We start from the raw sequence: 17,693 nt of genomic DNA, 5'->3' as shown, positions 1-17,693 counted from the left end.
CGGGCGGTTCTTGGGGCCGCCCTCTCCGCTTAGGAAGGGGAAGAAGGGACGTCGGAAGTAGCCGCGGGGCGGCGGGGCCGGGAGCGCGGCCGGGCGCGCACGGGGGATGCAGAGCCCGCGGGGCGGGCGGCGCCGCCGGAGCCGCCGCGGCCGCCGCGCCTGAGCTGAGCGGCTCCGCCTCCGCGCGGGGGAGACGGCGGTGGGGCCGGGAGGGGAGCGCCATCCCCGCGGCGGCCGCGGCCGCCCGTTCCCCGCGGCGGAGCAGGAGGATGCGGCCCGGCGCCGGGCTCTGAGCGATGGAGGGGGTCCTGTACAAGTGGACCAACTATCTAGCAGGTAGGTGGGGAGGGCCGGGCCCGGGGGGCGGCGGTTGGGGCTCGGCTCGGCTCGGCTCGGCCTCGGCCGTGATGCGGCGCTGCTGCTGCTGCCTCGGGGGGTCCCGGCGCCCCGCGGGCGGCCGGAGCTGTCGGTAACCCGTTGGCCGGGACATTTATGCTCGGAGCCGAGCCCCGGCGAGCGGCCGGGAGGCGGCCCTGGGGCGGCGGTCGCCTGGAGCCGGCTCCGGCCGGGCCGGGGGACGCTCCTGGCGGAGCAGCGCCTGCGCTCCCCACTCTGGCCCGGTGCGGGCGGCGGCCGGGCCGAAGCCGGGCGAACCCACTGCCCCCGGCAGCCGCACGGGTGAGCTGAACACGGCCTTGCCTTCTGCTAAGCCCCTCTCGCCACCTGGATTGCGCCTTGCTGAGTTAGTCAGAGACTCTCAGCCGGACAAGGAGCTCCTGTATCCCAACCGGGAAAACACATGATGAACTTAAGTTTCATTAAATGCATTTTTGGAAGTGCTGCAGAAGAAAAAGTGCACCAAATGCCAGCATTTGCCTGGTTTTATTTGGCTGTAATAGAGACATCATCTCCCTCTGGAGCAGGCAGCGGGCAGGCACTGGTGTCAAGGTGAAACATTTCTCCTCTGACACTGTGATCGGACTAATTCTCTCTCAGCCTTGGATCAGGTACCGTGCTTAATCGTGCCTCTTGTTACGCTGCTTTGGCAGTATCTTCTTTGCCCTCTGGTTCTTCGGCACTTCATATGTGTAATTCTGCTTCTGCATACACAGGTTGTGATTGTGGAGTGGTGTGAAACTTGGTTCTGAGTGATTATAAAATGTGGGCTATGTTGTCAGGATTTTACGGATGCGCTGTGAAGTGTACAGAGCATAATCTTGCATTTTTCATAGCAATTATGTGTCCATACATATGGGTCTTCTGGTAAAAGGGAGCAGTTGTGCTGTAATTAAGTAGATATTTGATGTCTTTGTCACTTTTTCACAAAAACTATAGAGGAAATGCATAGAGACAGTTGTGGTTATGAGAGAAAGAATGAGCACAAGGTTGTTTTCGAAACAATGAAAATTGTCATTTTCACTTACATGACTGAAAATGTTGCTGTAGCAAGAGATAAATGGATAAAGGCAATGAACTCTTGTGGTGTTTGCTCCTCTTTTAAGTCTGTTATTGAATAAGCAAATACTCAACAGTAGCTGTGAATACTATACACAAAATATACTGTTAGCATGCAGCTAACATCTGCTGAAAGCCAGGAGTCCTCTAAACCAGCAAACTTCAGAATCCTTCCTTAGGCTTGTGCTGGCCAAGAGAGAGCGTCTGCTCCTGCATTTCAAAATTAGTGTGTCAGGGTTTACCTACAATCTCCAGAATGTAGGATGGCAGCATTTTTTTAAAAAAAGTAATCTAATTATATTAGTGAAGTGTTTAAATTTTATTGCCATCTGCCTTGTTACTCTACTATCTGTATAGTATCTGTGTTTGTGGCCAAAAATGGGCTGTAGTACTTGTCATTAATGCTACACACCAAGCAGCAAAAGAGCTTGTTATTGTTGCTGAAGTGTTGCGGAAAACATTTAGTTTCTTCCTTCATTAAAAGCAAACCAGAAATACAGATGCTTTTTTTTTTTTTCCTCCTCAAATAAGAATTTGTGAAGTACAATTTTTTAAAATATTTTCTCAAGCGTAGAGTACCGCCCAGTTTCAAATTACAAGCGGTGTTTTTCTTCTTTGGCTTGCTTCTGTGAGGCACTTGGCCTTTTAAGTCCTTTGCTTCTGTTTTTTTCCAATACTAGAATAATGTGATGATGGAATAGTCATTCATGTAGGTTCCCTTTTTAACAGATAAGACTGTTTTGACAGGCGTTGACAGGAGATCAGGACAGTTACAGAGTCTACAACACGTCATGTAACAGAATGTAGCAGAAAAAAAGATTCGTGTGTTGAGTTGCATTTTACAGGACAGAGTTGTCTGAATTGCATGTTCTTTGAGTATTGGTGTTGATGTATGCACACCATTTGAAATATTTCCTGTGTGAGTTCTTATCTTTAGAGTTTGTAATTTTTGACATTCTGCTTTTAAATTTGAGTGTGGATGTGCTTTTTAGTTACCACTCTGCATTTAAAAAGACATGTATGCTTACTGTTACAGCTAGTAAACAACAAAAAAGAAACAATACACAGTTACATGTTATTATTTCTTTATCATGGAATGGTAATGTGATTGAATGCAGCCTGGTCTTACTCTTCTTGAATTAGTGTTGCAACTTGTAATGACGCTGGTGCTGGAGAGTGTCCACAGAAGGGCAGTGGAGTTGGTGAAGGGTCTGGAGAGTGAGTCATACCAGGACCAGCTGTGCCAGCTGAGGGAGCTCAGCCTGGAGAAAAGGAGGCTCAGGGGTGACCTTATCACTCTACAACTCCCTGACACGTGGTTGGAGCCAGGTCAGGCTCAGCCTCTTCTTACAGATAACAAGTGACAGAATGAAAGGAAACAGCTTCAGGCTGCACCATGGGAGGTTCAGGTTGGGCTGCAGGGGGAAATTCGTCATGGAAAGGGTTGCATTGGAACAGGCCGCCCAGGGAGGTGGTAATCAGCGTCCCTGGACGTGTCCAGGAAACAACTGGATGTGGTCCATAGTGCCCTGGTCTAGTTGACAAGGTGGTGATTGGTTAAAGGTTGGACTAGTTGATCTGGGAGATCTTTTCCAACCTTTAATGATTCTATAATGCTATGAGTAGTATGAAGTCTGTGGCTGATTTCTGAGTCTGGTACCTGATTTAGCCTCCTGTGTTAAAATACAGTGCTGTTGGATGGCCTCAGCTTGTTCTGTTGGGATGGCAACTGGAAAGCACCCTGGGCCACACTGTCATATTGCCAAATACCTGGAGGTCACACTGTGTTTGCCGTTCCAAACCCTAAACCAAGCAGGAAGTTAAAGTTTGGTGTCAAGCTGTAAAATAGAGGGATAATTTACTCCTGTTGTACAGCTGACCCAGAGTATAATGGGGCAGTATAATTTTTATGCTCTAGTGGAATATTTTAGTGCAATGTTATTTGTAGAAATGGAGAAAGTGTCAATATGTAAATGTGAAATACAAAGTTTTCGCTGAAATACAGTAGGTAAAAGAGAACATAGCTTAGCAGTTGGTGGCATTGATCATTTATTTGTATCTTACAAATAAGTTCCTACAATCTTAGAAAAATCTGCCTGAAAAATATATTTGAATGAGAGTGGTTTTTCAGAGGTATGTAATTTAACAACCTTCAAAACAGGATTCTTTGGTGGCTAAATTAAAATTTAATTTTTCTCTAGAATAGAATACAGTGAAAACAGAAGAAAAATGCTGATCTTGCACCCAAAAAGAATGGGAGTGGAGTATCCATATAACACTAGTCTGGTTATGGAGTGGTTTGGGTCTTCAGACTGCACAGATTGTTTACTTCTGGTGTGTTAAAAGAATAATTTAATGTTTGCCTCTTTTATTAAATAGCCAAAGAGATCAATTTGATTTGCAATTTAGGAATTAGACTAAAATTTCTCTTTCACATTTTTGATCTCTCTAGGTTGGCAGCCTCGGTGGTTCGTTTTAGACAATGGGATATTGTCATACTATGATTCCCAGGATGATGTTTGCAAAGGCAGCAAAGGAAGTATAAAGATGGCTGTGTGTGAAATAAAAGGTAGGAATTAACAGATTGCTGCTTGAGAAAATTTTAGCTGCCATGGAAATAGAAAAGATCACCAATCATACATTTTGCATCACATGTTTTTCCTTCTTGTTTTTGTTTACCTGTAGTCCAGTGTGTCAGGTTCATAGTTCACATATGATAATGAATATGAATAGAGTTCTGTTTCGAGATTTAGAACACACCGTTTATTACATTTTGTTTTTAATAGTTATGTGCACGTGATTCATGCTTGACGTTATGTCAGCTGGCTGTTTAGTTCTACTGCTTTTTCCTCTTACAACCAGGGATAGAGACTCAAGCATGAAAGCCAGTTTTCCAGAAGAGCAGCAGCAGTGATCCAAAAGTGGAGGTTCCTATAAACCAGAAGTGTTTAGTCTTTTGGTTTCCTGAGTAATTTTTACTTTTGTCACTGTTAGCAGCTGCACACATGCACAGATGATGGGTGTATTTGAGACAGTAAGTGAACTGTTTGTTCCAAAGTAAAAGTTTAGTCTTTAGTCTATTCCTAACTGTAGGTCAGCCTCCTTGGCTAATATCCAGGTGTTTTCTAGGTTCCTGGTGCTGTTAACTCTGACTTTTTTCCAGATCCTCACAGGTGACTGAGCTTCTGATGTGGGTACTTTCAAATTAAAAAGTGGAACTTATTTTACATGGGCCACCAAGTATTTTTCATGTGGTAACTCCTTTTTGGTTAGTGTTTCTTTAGTGTAGATGAAATCAGTAATGTAAAGAGGGGAGGATCACTTCTTAATTTTTTTTTTGCCAGTTGGTCTTGCTTGTTACCTTGTTCTTTGGGTGTCAAAAAGGGGGAGAAAGGTTGAGCAGCTTTGGGCTTTTCCTTACGTAGCAGTGGTGCACTGTGATTTACTCTATTGCTGTGGGATTATCATAAGCATTTTAAAACACTTTGAGAAGTATTTATTAAATGATTGTTACTGAGTTGAGGTTATTATTATTTCAATTTTTTTCTCTTCTATCACAAGTTCATGCAACAGACAACACAAGAATGGAGCTAATCATCCCAGGGGAGCAGCATTTCTATATGAAAGCAGTTAATGCAGCTGAAAGGCAAAGATGGCTGGTAGCACTGGGGAGTGCAAAAGCCTGTTTAGCAGATACCAGAACAAAAAAAGAAAAAGGTATGTGTGTTACCTAGAGTAGATCGCTTCTTCAGATAATCATAATGCAAATATTTTGGTACAAAGTTAGTATTATTGACTTTTAATATAAATTGTAATTATTTCTAGTCATCTCTATCGTAAATCTGCCCTCAGTATTAAGAGTTAGAAGTCAGGTACCTGTTGTATCTTAAGAAGCTGAAATACCAGCAAGGTGGTGTTGTCACTAGAATAAACATACTGTTTGTAGCCGTAGTGAAGACATTTAATTTCTGCTGTTACAGTAACTCTTTATAGTAACTTTTTTTTCCATAATTTTTCTTGGATGGCTTAATGTAACTGTTTCCAGCCACTCTGGTGGGTGGTGTAAGTTTTATCCAGTGATTTTTTTCAACATTATATGTCAGCCAAGAAAGATTTCAACTTTATTTTTCCTAATATTGGGCCTATTTCATAATAGTAATTAAATTAGCATCAGTTATCCAAAAGTATTGTCTGCTTCAAGTATAATTCTTGATTCATTGCAGAATCCAGTTCTCTTCAAAATTAAGTGGAAGTTTAAGTGTATTTTTAAATTCATATTTAAATGAAAAGTGCTTAAAATTACAGTGTCTATCTACATTGTATAAATTGATATTCCATTTTTTCCATAGAAATAAGTGAGACCAATGAATCTCTTAAAACCAAAATGTCTGAACTTCGTCTCTACTGTGATCTTTTAATGCAGCAAGTTCATACGATACAAGAGTTTGTTCACCATGATGAGACTCGCTCTCCTCCCAGCATTGAGGTGCACAGCTCTACAATTTCTTTTCATTCCATTATATAATACACCTCAAGTTACTGTTGATGTCTTAAACCCTATTCATCTCCCAAATATTGGGAGACTTAACCTAATGTCAGTTTTTGAATACTTGTGTGTAGATGTACTAATAGTGATTTTCTGTGTGTAAAGTACCTGGATGGTAATTGTGTACTTGGTGTTAGGAACCAATTGTGTTTCTGAGCCATTTGGTTGAAAGGCCAGAAGAGCTATCATACGAGCAATAGAATATTTTGTCTTGTTTTGCATCTCTGTTCATGTAGTTGAAATCTTAGTTTGTTACTTCCTTATGTTGGAGGGTATTCCATTTTTTATCAATGAAAGCTAGTGTTGCAGGCAGTGGAAACTTGCAGTGTGGATATCTATCTCTGAATGTGCACAAGTACAATACTAGAATGTATTCCTACTTTTAAATGAAAGGACTGGAAATTATGAATGACTTCATTCTTTGCACTCTTGAGTAGCATGTGAACAATGTTGTTTGTCCTTTGTGCAAAGCCAGGGGCTGATGCATAGTCATAACAGAGCAAGTTTTCACTTTAGGGAGGTGAAATGGACCTGTAGCTCCTTGCTCTTGAGTGATAAAACTGGTCACACCTTCTGCTGCAATTCATTTCACTGAGTGATCTTCTGATACCAATTAGTCACTCTGAGACAAGCTTTGCAGTAAGGCATCGTTGACTGGTAACATAAAGACACTCAGAAAATGTCAGAAAGAAAGAAATTGCAGTGCTGTCACATTTGTTTTCTTAAATTGGCCTTACGGTAAGGTGTACATTTGCTTAAAAAAATGGGAAATGTAATGTTTTAGTGGTAATGCGGGAAATTAGGAGAGGTGGTGGAGGAAAGCTGCATTTGAATATTTTAATTTAATTTCTTGCTTATGCTTTCATTTATTTTCAGAACATGAATGAAGCCTCTTCCTTGCTTAGTGCCACATGTAATACATTTATCACAACACTTGAAGAATGTGTGAAGATCGCTAATGCCAAGTTCAAGCCAGAAATGTTCCAGCTGCCTCACCCTGATCCCTTGGTTTCTCCTGTGTCACCGTCACCTATTCAAATGGTTTAGACATTTTGAAATACTATCTTTTCTAAGTGTCATACTGATGGTTGGACTGGGAGGAAGAGTGGCAGAATGCTATGCTATTTGTTATGTGCTATGATGTCAACAGTTGAAATCTTGACTGTGTTATAAATCAGTACTAGTCCCAGATATAAATCAGTTTTCCATTCTCAGTTTGTCTTTGCTAGCCTCTACATCATCATCATCATGATCATCATTAATTTATCGTACATGGCAAGGCCCTATAATGAGGTATCTCATAAATGAATGAGGTTTAACTTTTCCTCAGTTCAATTGTTTGGGTTTTTTTAGAGTGCCAACTGTACACTGATACTAAAAATTATATAACTTCACCTCCTGCTTAAGTGCTTTATGACTTGAAGCACTTAAGTAAGATAGCATATGTTTCAGTGTATGTAATTCAGGATGTTTGTATTAATATATCATTCCCTTATTTAACAAAAAGATATTTAATGATAAAGATTTTATTTCATAGCTACTCACTGTTGATTAATTCCCTTAGACAGACAGCGTATGGCGAATGAAAAGTTTTCTCAGTTCTGTCTGTGTATTCCAAGAGGAGCTGTACTATGCAATTTTGTTGTGGTTATCTCTTTCTTTTCATATGGATCTTTCATCTCTTTATCTTCTTTACTTACAAAGCTGATCATTCTGATTTAAAATAATAACTTCCTTTGATATGCATAGAGATTTGATAGTGATAGCAGAGAAACCACAAGGAATCAAGAGGCATAATTGGGCTTTATTGTGTAATGAGGAATTTAAACTTCCATTTGGTAAAGGAAAAATGTCTTGATACTTCTGTATATCATAGCAATTAACAATGGCTCCTTGAGGAGCTTCGGTGCAAGAGTGAAGGAATTCCATAGATAGGAGGTAGCATCTTTTTGTAGTAAACTAATTCCTGTGTGAATGTTCTAAAACTTCTAATATTGATGGCAATCTATAATTTTTCATACAGTTAAATTAGATTTTTAAATGAGAGTGGTTGCTTTTCATAAAAAGAAATATTACCATCTCTCTTTGTAAAGACTGTAAATAAAGCAAAAAATAATGTAGATATCCATATCCTTCTTTTGAGAAACTATATCTGGCTTAAATGTGACATTTTTGGTGTTGTTTGTTCTTTGGAATTTTTTTTCCCCTAGATGAAGCGTTCCATTAGCAACCCTGGTCCTTGCTATTCAGAAAGGTAATTTTCTGTTTCCTTATGCTTTTTTCTTGTGTCTCAAAAGACCTTCCCCTCCCTGAACTTGCTAGCATTAAAATCAAAATGTGAGAAGAATTGTTTGCTTGGAAAAATATTAAAAACCATAAATTGATCTAATTTTGAAAACAAAAGGTGCAGATTATCAGCTATAGGTGGCAGCTGCTATTTTTAATACAGTACCAGAATTTTGTCATGCTGGAAGCTTTATGTAAATGGCTTATTTTGACAAGTTCATGAAATTAGAGCTTGAAACGCTAGCATTGTTTTTCAGTCAGTATTTAAGATTCTCAAATCATTTCTTTCACTTTTATTTCCAGTTTCAGGCTTTGCAATTGTGAAATTAAGATTGTTGACTGTGCTGTTTTTAGTCTGCTATAGTAGATTAGTATAGTAAAAAGCATTGATACTCATAATTTAATCTAAGCTCCAGTTACTTCAAAGTTAAAGCATATAAAATTTGTGTCAGTTGTTACAGATTTTGCTTACTAATAGATCTCATTTCCTTTGTAGGATTAATCACTCTATGAAAGAACCGGGTTCATCTCTTCACCGATGTTCTCAGCGGCGCAGAAGAACCTACTCAGATACAGAATCTTACAGTGATACACTTTCTGAAGATTCTCAGAGTAAGTTTGAAAGGGAGGGAGTTTTCTTTGTATCTTTTGGTACAGGTTATTTCCCTGTTTAGAGCAGCTGTCCTGGCACTGATATCAGCATGAGGAAAAAGGTTTTATTTGTAAGATTCCTCTATTATAAATCAGAGCACTTGTATGGTTTGTTACCTGGTTGACTTGTGCTGGCTTCCATCCATATTACAAATGATCTTGCAGCTTGGAGTAGTTATGTTGAAATCAGTAGGACTACTGGCAAGATAAAATTAAGACATACCCAGAAAAGGGATGTTTGTCCTAATACTCTCACACAAATGATTATTTGGTAAGTGATGTGGAATATTGCTGTTTGCCACCTGCTTATTGTCACAGAAGTAATTCTCTTTTTCTGACTTCTGTGAGTTGCAGGGGTAGTTTTCACTCGGTGCATTGTGGAAGGATTGTTCATTTCATTGGCTTCTTGCCTTTTGTAGAGAACAGCACTGCTCTGAAGGCATACAGCCTTGCCAATAATAAAGATCATGATCAGAATTTAGTCCCTCCTGATTAGATGGGCTGTCTTAATTGCCAGTTCTGTGGTTTTTCTTTCTGAATCTTGCTGGCATTTTGACTCCATTGTAACTGCTCTCAAGCAGACTTTAACTTCACTAGTTCTTCTGATTGCTTATATATAGAAAATACTTTGCAAATACAAAAATTGACAGATTAGATTATATTTTTGGGGATTGAAAATTAAATACTTAATTGATCTCTTTATAGGATCTGCTCATTGTTCTAGAAGTGCTGTCAATGGAGATCTGGTATCATCAACCATTCCTGAAGAAAGTAAATCAGTGTCAAAGGAAAGATCTGAACTGGAAGAGACTCTTTCATCCTTTTCCTCCTGAAGCAACTGAAAGTATTAAATTTTCTATAAATAATGCTATGCAAAAGCTGCTGTAATTATACTGTTGTTATAGGAAGTAGTTATTTCCCTTTTTAGAAGGATTTCTCTGCACTTTATAGAATAACATAAATACTATCTTTGAAGTGTATTTTATCTTTATATAGTTTATTTGCAAGAGTATTTTCCTAATATTTCACAGTTTGAATGTGCATTTTTTGGAACAAATGATGGCTTTAACAGATAAGCATCCACATTTGTAAATGCAGCTCTTTTTATAAAGTGTGGAGGTCTGACTGATACATTAGTAAACAAACAATATAAACTTCAGCAAAACGTTTTCATTTTTTTGCAGAAAATGCAACTTGTGCCATGGGCCTCTTGGTCATTTGTACCAGGTCATCCACCTGGAGCTGTGATTAGCCCCACAACGGTTTTTTTTTGCCAGTGTCAGGGCTGTGGGAATGGGCACAAATGGCTCTGCTCCAGCAGCTTGACGGTAATTGACATTGCCGCCTTTAAAAACACAAGGATATACATAATCCAGTCCTTATTTTTAGGCAATGAAAGTAGAAATATTTAGTGTATTTTTCTAAACAAATGTATAAAAATAACTTAATATGAAGTATTTGTACCAAACATGGGATATTTAATAGTTTTTATTTATTTATTCTTTTTTGCATCAAAAATTTCTACCTACTTTCACTACTAAAGGTCTACAGTTCTACTAAAAGCTTCAAAATGTGCATAAATTGTTTCTGGGGTGTGTAGAATCACAAATAATTAATACAGTGCTGTTAAGATTTACTCTGCTTACTTATGATGTGTTTTTAGCAAAGTATGATCAAAACAAGAGCTGAAATGTTAGACCGTTCTAAGCTGCTGTTGTAATGAATATTTGTATCTATATGTGTTTTATTTATGACATATTTATACAAAAGGGAGCGTCTGTTTTTGCAACTCCTTTATATCATTTGAGGATGGTATACACCAGAAGATGGATTCTGCTCTCAGTTACATCAGTGTAAATTTGCATTAACTGTAAGTGAGGTCAGAGTCTGACTCTCTTAATGAGTAATATAGTATAATAGTGCCTACCTGCACCTTGGTCAAGAAGGTTGTTAATGTTAGCATTGTAAACTTTGGGGGACTATTGGGGTGTTTGTTTAGGGATGAACTAGGTTTATAAAGTCTTAGTTGTAGAGCACTTTAAGCAAGCCATTTACTGTTCTTGATTTACACAATTGCTAAATAAATGTACAGGGTTTTTTGTACTCAAGCACATACCAAAATCTGTTTTTATAATCAGATCTTTAATTTGGTTTAACTAGTCTTCCTTTTGTGTATATAAATAACTTGAAGCAGGCTGAGAACAGATGGGAATGGGAGCTTTCCTTATAATTTTTGGAATGTTGATTCATCTAAATCAAAATAAGTCCAAATGTTGAGGAAAAACATAAGAGTTGTTGGCCTTATATAAAATGCCAGTTTATAAACCATTATGTCAGGTTCAAGTGGAATGAAATGGTTTGTAAAAGGGGGTTTGTGGATACCAGCTCAGAGCTGTCATTTTTGCTCTGTTCTGTCAGTTTTCATGCAAACTGGCATATGCATATCAGCCACACGCTTGTACATTTTTTTTCTGAATGTTTGCTTTAACATATTCTGTATGACACAACAATTGTAAAAATAAGTATTAAAGAAGATGTTCAGAGAAGTAAACTACATACTGCAATGAGAGTGTTCTCTTGAATAATACACCGTCAGAGGTGCTTTTTGAAATTTCACTGAGCTTTCTGCCAGCTTCTGCAGTGTTAATTACATGTCATGATGACAGATACCTTTTTCTGCTTTCACCTGCTATAAAGAAAAGAGGTTGGACTCCATGTTGTGCAAAAACAAAGTGAGACTGATCAGTAAATGTAGTAGTAAGTAATAATTTTAAATACTACTACAAGACAAAAATTGTGATCAGATCCGAGCACAGAATATATGTGTGATTCCTTCAGTGCTGCTGTGGGTTTTTCTAGGTCTGCAAAGCCATCATTGCAGCTGTATGTATATATGTGTGATACATTTCTGTTAAATCAGCCTTTTTATAGATACCTGTACCAAAAATCCTAAAATGTATTTCAGTGAAATTAGTGAAGATGATATGCTGTCATACTTTTGGTAACTAGGGTTAAGAAATAATTTCTGAAAATTATCTGGCTGAATCACAATGATCCATGCATAGTAAGACTAAAAAATGCCTGGCTGCTCTTATATATTCAATTTCCGAATTCATGTGAGAGCTTATCAGGAATGCCTGATTGTATCATTCTTTCTAGTCCAGAATGAGAGCGGAACCTCAACAGACTTGGTAGTTGGTACTTGTAGTTTTGATCTCACATGCTTCTGAAGAGATCAGTCTGAGACCAGTTCAAATTTCTAAAGAGTATTAATGACCTAAACAATATATTTATATAGTATTCATACTTAAAGAATGGGACATATATTTAGGTGCAAAGCAGTAACTTCAGTTATATGTCTGAAGTTTCTAACATCAGATAATTAGAAATAGAACGCTTAGAAATTACCAGCTTCCATTTTAAAGAATTAATGGTAAGGCACTCAATAATTTGGAGAGCTGTGAATACTGAGATTATAATGCTCAGGGGCTTTAAGGTAATGTAAATTAATGTTTGTATGTCTTTCAACTTAGTAATTCAGCCTCCCTTTTTAAACTTTTTTTTTTTTTTTCCTCAGAGAAAGCAATCTTTGGGATAGGAATACTTCAGTGGTTGCTTCTGCAAAAAATTTTATTCCTTTCTTAAAAATTGAAATCACACACCTTTTTTTTTTATTAAGTTTATTTTCACAAATTGTAAACTTGAGTTTTGCTCCATCACTTTAAGTATTCTAGTGTAGCTGTTTTTCCTGTTGGTGTAAATCAGAAACTTTTAAAAGGGGTGTGATACCTGAATAAAGGAAATATCTATGTCTGACAACCAGCTAAACTGCAATAAAATGAATCTCTCAGTGTAATTATGGCTCTCCACCATCACAGTTATTTTTTCTCAGGCTGCCACACGTAAAATGTTAGTAGAAAATACATAGCTCTAATAGAATGTGTACAGCAACTCACAGAGCTTTGTTAAAGTTTTTCCTTGTGCATCAGCACTTAGGAAACATGAATGCCAAATGCTTTATTATACCATATCAGTGGTGGGATATTTTTCTAAACTTGGCCCTATAGCATAATAGATCTGATCTTTGAAGAGAGCAAATGTCAGCCTATATAGTTAGAAATCCCAGTATTTAGGATAATAAGTAAATAATTCAAAATGGTTATTTCTTTTCATCCAGAGCCTGCTGAATCCATTGTCTTGAAAAATGTTATTCTTAGGGATGTGTTCTGTGAAATGAAATATCGAAGCTTTCGGTTGTGACTTCAGCAATGTCACTCCAGGTTGGCATTTGCTTAGCAGTCTTGTGGAAAAACACTGGCTCAGCTGGTTGGCCTGCAACATTATCTATTCAAGCTGTGTTTCAGCAAAGCCCCTAAGTATTTTAAATCCTATTTTTAGATATGTGAGTGACTCATCTGCCAAAAGTACTTGCTTAAGTGCTGTGCTGAGTTGGGCCAGAGAGGTACTGGCAGGATGAACTTGCTTACACCATCACACCAGTGTGCTTCTTCATCGACTGAATGTTTTGAGACTCAGCAGAGGCCATGTAAGATTGAGTTTCCAGTAGCCTTTGTGTAGAAGAGGCCATGGTTAAATCTGCAGATGCTATCACTCTCTCTTTTTGCTGAGATGATTAAATACCTAGTGTGTTTTTAGTGTTATATTGTGTGCCTGTGTACACAAGTGACTTGTTAGCTAAACAAGATTGTATCTATGCATTTTTGTGCCTTGTATTGAGTTTGTTGGTTGGGGTGTTTCTAAGCATCTAAAGAAATGAGAATTAGAAGCTTTCTTGAGTTTCATTTGGTTGGTTGGTTTGTTTTTTTTTTTTCCTCTCTGAATGGTTTAAAGATTAAAATATACAGCCTTTTTTACTTAATTTTTATTCTTTTTTTACTTTTCTCCCTGAGGAAGAAATACCATGCACTCTTAAAAACTCTTTCATACTTTTAATTTCTGCTTCCATCACTTGTAGAAGTTTGAATTTTGTCCTGATGCAGTGCTTAGCTCTTCTGAAATCCTTACTTTCACTTTAGTCCTTGTTTTGTCCCTATTTCTTAGCTTTCCTGCAAAATTTACATAGATAATGGTTGATAATATATAGGATTATTGGGAATTGTAAAAAAAGGTTCTACAGTGAGTCTTTTTGGAATAGGTTTTTAAACATTCTATCTGCTTTTTTACTTCTGATGAACTTGAGTCTTTTGGGTTTTTTAGTATTAGTGGCATGCTGAGAGTCACAGTGATGCCTCACGTTTGCTAACTAATGTTCTTGCTCCACTTGAGACAATTTTACAGCTCTATTTTATTTTAAGGTGTTTTAAAGTGCTATTTTAAAGTGTTGCATTTCTGTGACTGTGTTTGCTCTCAAGCTTTTTCTACAGCATGAACTCTAGAAGCGGATTTGCTCCTTTGACCTTGATACTCTTTTGCCCCATAGATAACATATCCCAACCCCTACCACAATCCCCCAAATGTGAAAACAGGCTTTGCTCTGATAGATATGTCAGCTGACTTGTGGGATGAAGAACTGATTAATCACCCACAGGAGGTGACAACTTGTTAGTCCAGGCAATTAGGGTCAACTAGTCTGTACTAGTTGCAGCTGCCAAAAAAACAAGACGGTGTAGACAAAAGCCTGGAAATAACAGAGGGATAAGCACAATGCTTAGGCATATGCTAAAATGTATCCTTTTTCAATTAAGAACGTCTGAAGAAAATTTTTTTTGAAGTGATTTTTTCCATGGCTGGTGGACAGGCTGTTTCTTATAGATGGCTAGATTGTCAAGTTAAGTAGCTAGTTTACATTGGAGAACTGCATTTCTACCTCATCTTTTGTTTCAGCAACTTTCTGTAGTGTAGTACAGGAACTGTAAAAACAGCATAATAAATAAAGAAGGAGTCTCAGACTTTATGGTGCAGAAAGCATGCTTTATTTCAAATGAACAATTCTATCTCAAGGAGGTTCAACAGCTACCAAGCTCTATTACTACGTTAGGAGAACTAAAGCAAGTTGAAGTGCAGGCTGGTATTTGATGTTGTAGCAACAGTTTGTTTTCAAACTGTGGTTCATTGCTTAGTTGCCTGGAAGTGACTACTGGGTGTCTAATACTACCACACACACTCAATCACTGCACCCTAAGAACCTCCGAGATGGGGTACTGCTGCTGCACTTGAATACCTAAATAGCTTTGTTGATTAAGGGGATGGCCAGGTGATGTTACTTTTTAAAAAGCTATTCAGGCAGTCAGTATGTCAGAAACAGTACACAGTGGGTGAACAAAGTGCTGGCCGCTTGCACTTTGTCCAAAAATTGTCAGTCAGGTATGAAAATTATGACATAATCAGAGCCAATGTAAAACATTAAAGCAATGCTTACAGGAGGGTAATTGCAAACATCACCAATGCCTTACATTTCTGATTCAACATAAATATTTGTGCACGTATGAAATACTGTGCACAGTATCATGTCTTAGGTGTAGGTAATCTTCAACAGGGAGCCTCTCTACCTGTTGAGGCATTCTTAGACATCAACAATGAGTTGAGGCGCAAAAATTAGTTAAATGTTGAGCAGGGTAGTCGTTTGCTAGGAAACTTTCCCCTGCCAACTGTTAGTTCCAAAAGTTACGTTTCAAAATGTCATAAAATAAACGGTACAAAACTTCATAACCGTGAACTTCGGCTATATACAGTATGTACATGTTAGTGAAAAAGTGTTTTAAATTCTTAGGTCAGTAATGACTATAAGTCATAATGTATAGATCTGGACTTTGTCTTGTTCAGGTAGGTAAAAAAATATTTTTCTTTTATATTTACATATCAGATATTTCAGTCCATATATGAATCACTTGTAAAAATACAAGTGTAAATAATACAGATTAAGCTCTCTAAGGTGATCGGATATTTATATTCACAGTGGCAGAATCGGTACCAAATTCATTCCCTAAATTCAGAGTATAAAGTCCACCGTCATTCTTCTGGACATCCATGATGATTAGGGTGGTTAGATCTTCACTGGTTTCAATGTGGAATCTGCCTTGCTGGTCGTGACTGGTAATTTTTCTCCCTCTGCAGTACCATGTTATTTCAGGAGCAGGTTCACCCGAAAAGGCACAGGATAGTGTGAGAACTTTTCCTTCCTCAATGCTGATATCAGATGGGAGAGCTTCAATTTTGGGTGGTACCCCTTTATAAAACAGGAGAAGAAATACCAAGTTAGTCTGTTTTCAGTAAGCCATGCAGCAGCTTTACCCTGAGGACTACTTCAGGATAGCTGAAGCACTAACTGTACTGATAATTGTAATGCTCACCTCTCAGATCTGATTTAAGCATTTTACTAGTTGAACTCTCCAGTTGAGCCATGCTAGATTTCCCCATAATACTGCTGGAGCTCATCTCCATGAAGGATTCTTTCATGGAGGACATGCTTTTGGCAGACATGCTTTCAAATTTCATTTCAGTCATGCTGCTACTGCTGAAACTGCTGAATGAAGCCTCTTGTTTAGAAGAAGCCATTTGAAAGGACTGAGAAGAAAAACTTTCGTGCATGCTTGCGTCGCCACTGGTCTTCAATACTACCTCTTTCGGAGGTTCTTCAACTAGAGCTGAGGAGCATTGCAAACATAGAAGGAAAAAGCAACAACATCACATTAACGAACAAAGTCATGCAGTTCTGTATGGTTAATTTTACAGAAATGAAGACAGCATACTTTGCTTTCAATGGAAGACTGCAGTGGAGAATACACTTGTTTACAGTCATTTGGTTCAAGATATCCAAATCACAAGCAGTAATTTAGAAATTAAAAAATAGGTAATGAAACTTACAGTATGTATGAGCTTCAAGGAAAAACATACATACTTAAGAAAAAACAGGTCATCACACAGTGTTTCTTATTAGAACCATTACTAGAATTAGACACTCAGAAATTGTGTGTGTTCAGTTCATATTTGTAGAAGCTGTGAAACATTTTCAAGTTCTTAAAAACACAGAGTAGTAAAATCTGTACTTCACTGCATTGTTCTGTAGCTATAAAGGGCAACAGAAAAGCTTAATCACGGCAGCTTTGCTTTAAACCCTAAACAGTCATGCAAGCAAATCACAGACACACCTTGATGCTAGGAACTGGGATATGGTATAGCCAGTAAAATAGTAAACCCAGTTCAATTAAGTTGCCATAAAAATTTAACTGTGGAATGATTTTGTGTCATGGTAGCAGATTTTGTTAGTAAATGAGGAAAGAATAATTACCAGCACCAAGGTCTTAACATACTCATCTTAGAACAAATGCTCATTGCTTTCTCTTAACATGCACCTGTTGATGTAATAGAGCTTCTCTGTACTACTCTGTGGGTGTTAAAAAGATTTCTAATGCTGTTTTAGGGCTGTATATATAATACACAAAAGAAAGATGAACTTCTTAAAATCCTGAAGTCAACATTACCAGTGGATTTTTTTGTAAGTCATTTTAGTGGACACACCACAGCAAGAAGTTGTGACTATTCTGAACACAAGACCAAAGAACAAACTTACGGAGTACAGTCAAAGATGCTGTAGCAGAACACTGCCCATGGAAATTTTTTGCCTTAACTGTGTATTTTCCAGTGTCACTCACTGCTGCATTTCGAATCTCAAGAGAATATATATTTTTAGAGCGAGATACTCTGAGGTGCGATGAAACTGCAATCTAAGGAGGGGAACAAAAATGGTTTCGTTACGATCAATTTTATGAATAAATTCTAGTTTTTCAAGTAAACA

General features: G+C 38.1%; 2 protein-coding genes across 2 annotated transcripts in view; one reads left to right on the top strand and one right to left on the bottom strand.

Moving 5' to 3' along the window:
- The first annotated feature begins 14 nt into the window (after positions 1–14).
- Positions 15–13,817, top strand: PLEKHA3 (pleckstrin homology domain containing A3). The gene is made up of 8 exons (XM_066189852.1): positions 15–336; positions 3,908–4,024; positions 5,017–5,172; positions 5,805–5,941; positions 6,878–7,042; positions 8,212–8,255; positions 8,784–8,899; positions 9,644–13,817. Exons 1-8 carry the CDS (start codon positions 297–299, stop codon positions 9,769–9,771), a joined length of 903 nt encoding a protein of 300 aa, XP_066045949.1. The 5' UTR covers positions 15–296; the 3' UTR covers positions 9,772–13,817.
- Positions 13,818–14,848: 1,031 nt separating this feature from the next.
- TTN (titin) overlaps positions 14,849–17,693 on the bottom strand; it is a 241,187-nt gene continuing 238,342 nt past the window's right edge. Inside the window, exons 298-300 of the mRNA XM_066189851.1 lie at positions 17,469–17,622; positions 16,249–16,542; positions 14,849–16,124 (exon numbers count right to left, since the gene is read on the bottom strand). Of these exons, the coding sequence (XP_066045948.1) occupies positions 15,826–16,124; positions 16,249–16,542; positions 17,469–17,622 (747 nt within the window). The 3' untranslated portion in view covers positions 14,849–15,825. The remainder of the gene's footprint in view (positions 16,125–16,248; positions 16,543–17,468; positions 17,623–17,693) is intronic.

The sequence above is a fragment of the Chamaea fasciata genome, unplaced genomic scaffold (genome assembly GCF_029207755.1).
Source record: "Chamaea fasciata isolate MVZ Bird 193981 ecotype frontalis unplaced genomic scaffold, bChaFas1.0.hap1 SCAF_8, whole genome shotgun sequence".
NCBI lineage: Eukaryota > Metazoa > Chordata > Aves > Passeriformes > Sylviidae > Chamaea > Chamaea fasciata.
The sequence above is the reverse complement of the archived record's forward strand: the minus strand, read 5'-3'. Positions and strand labels throughout refer to the sequence as shown.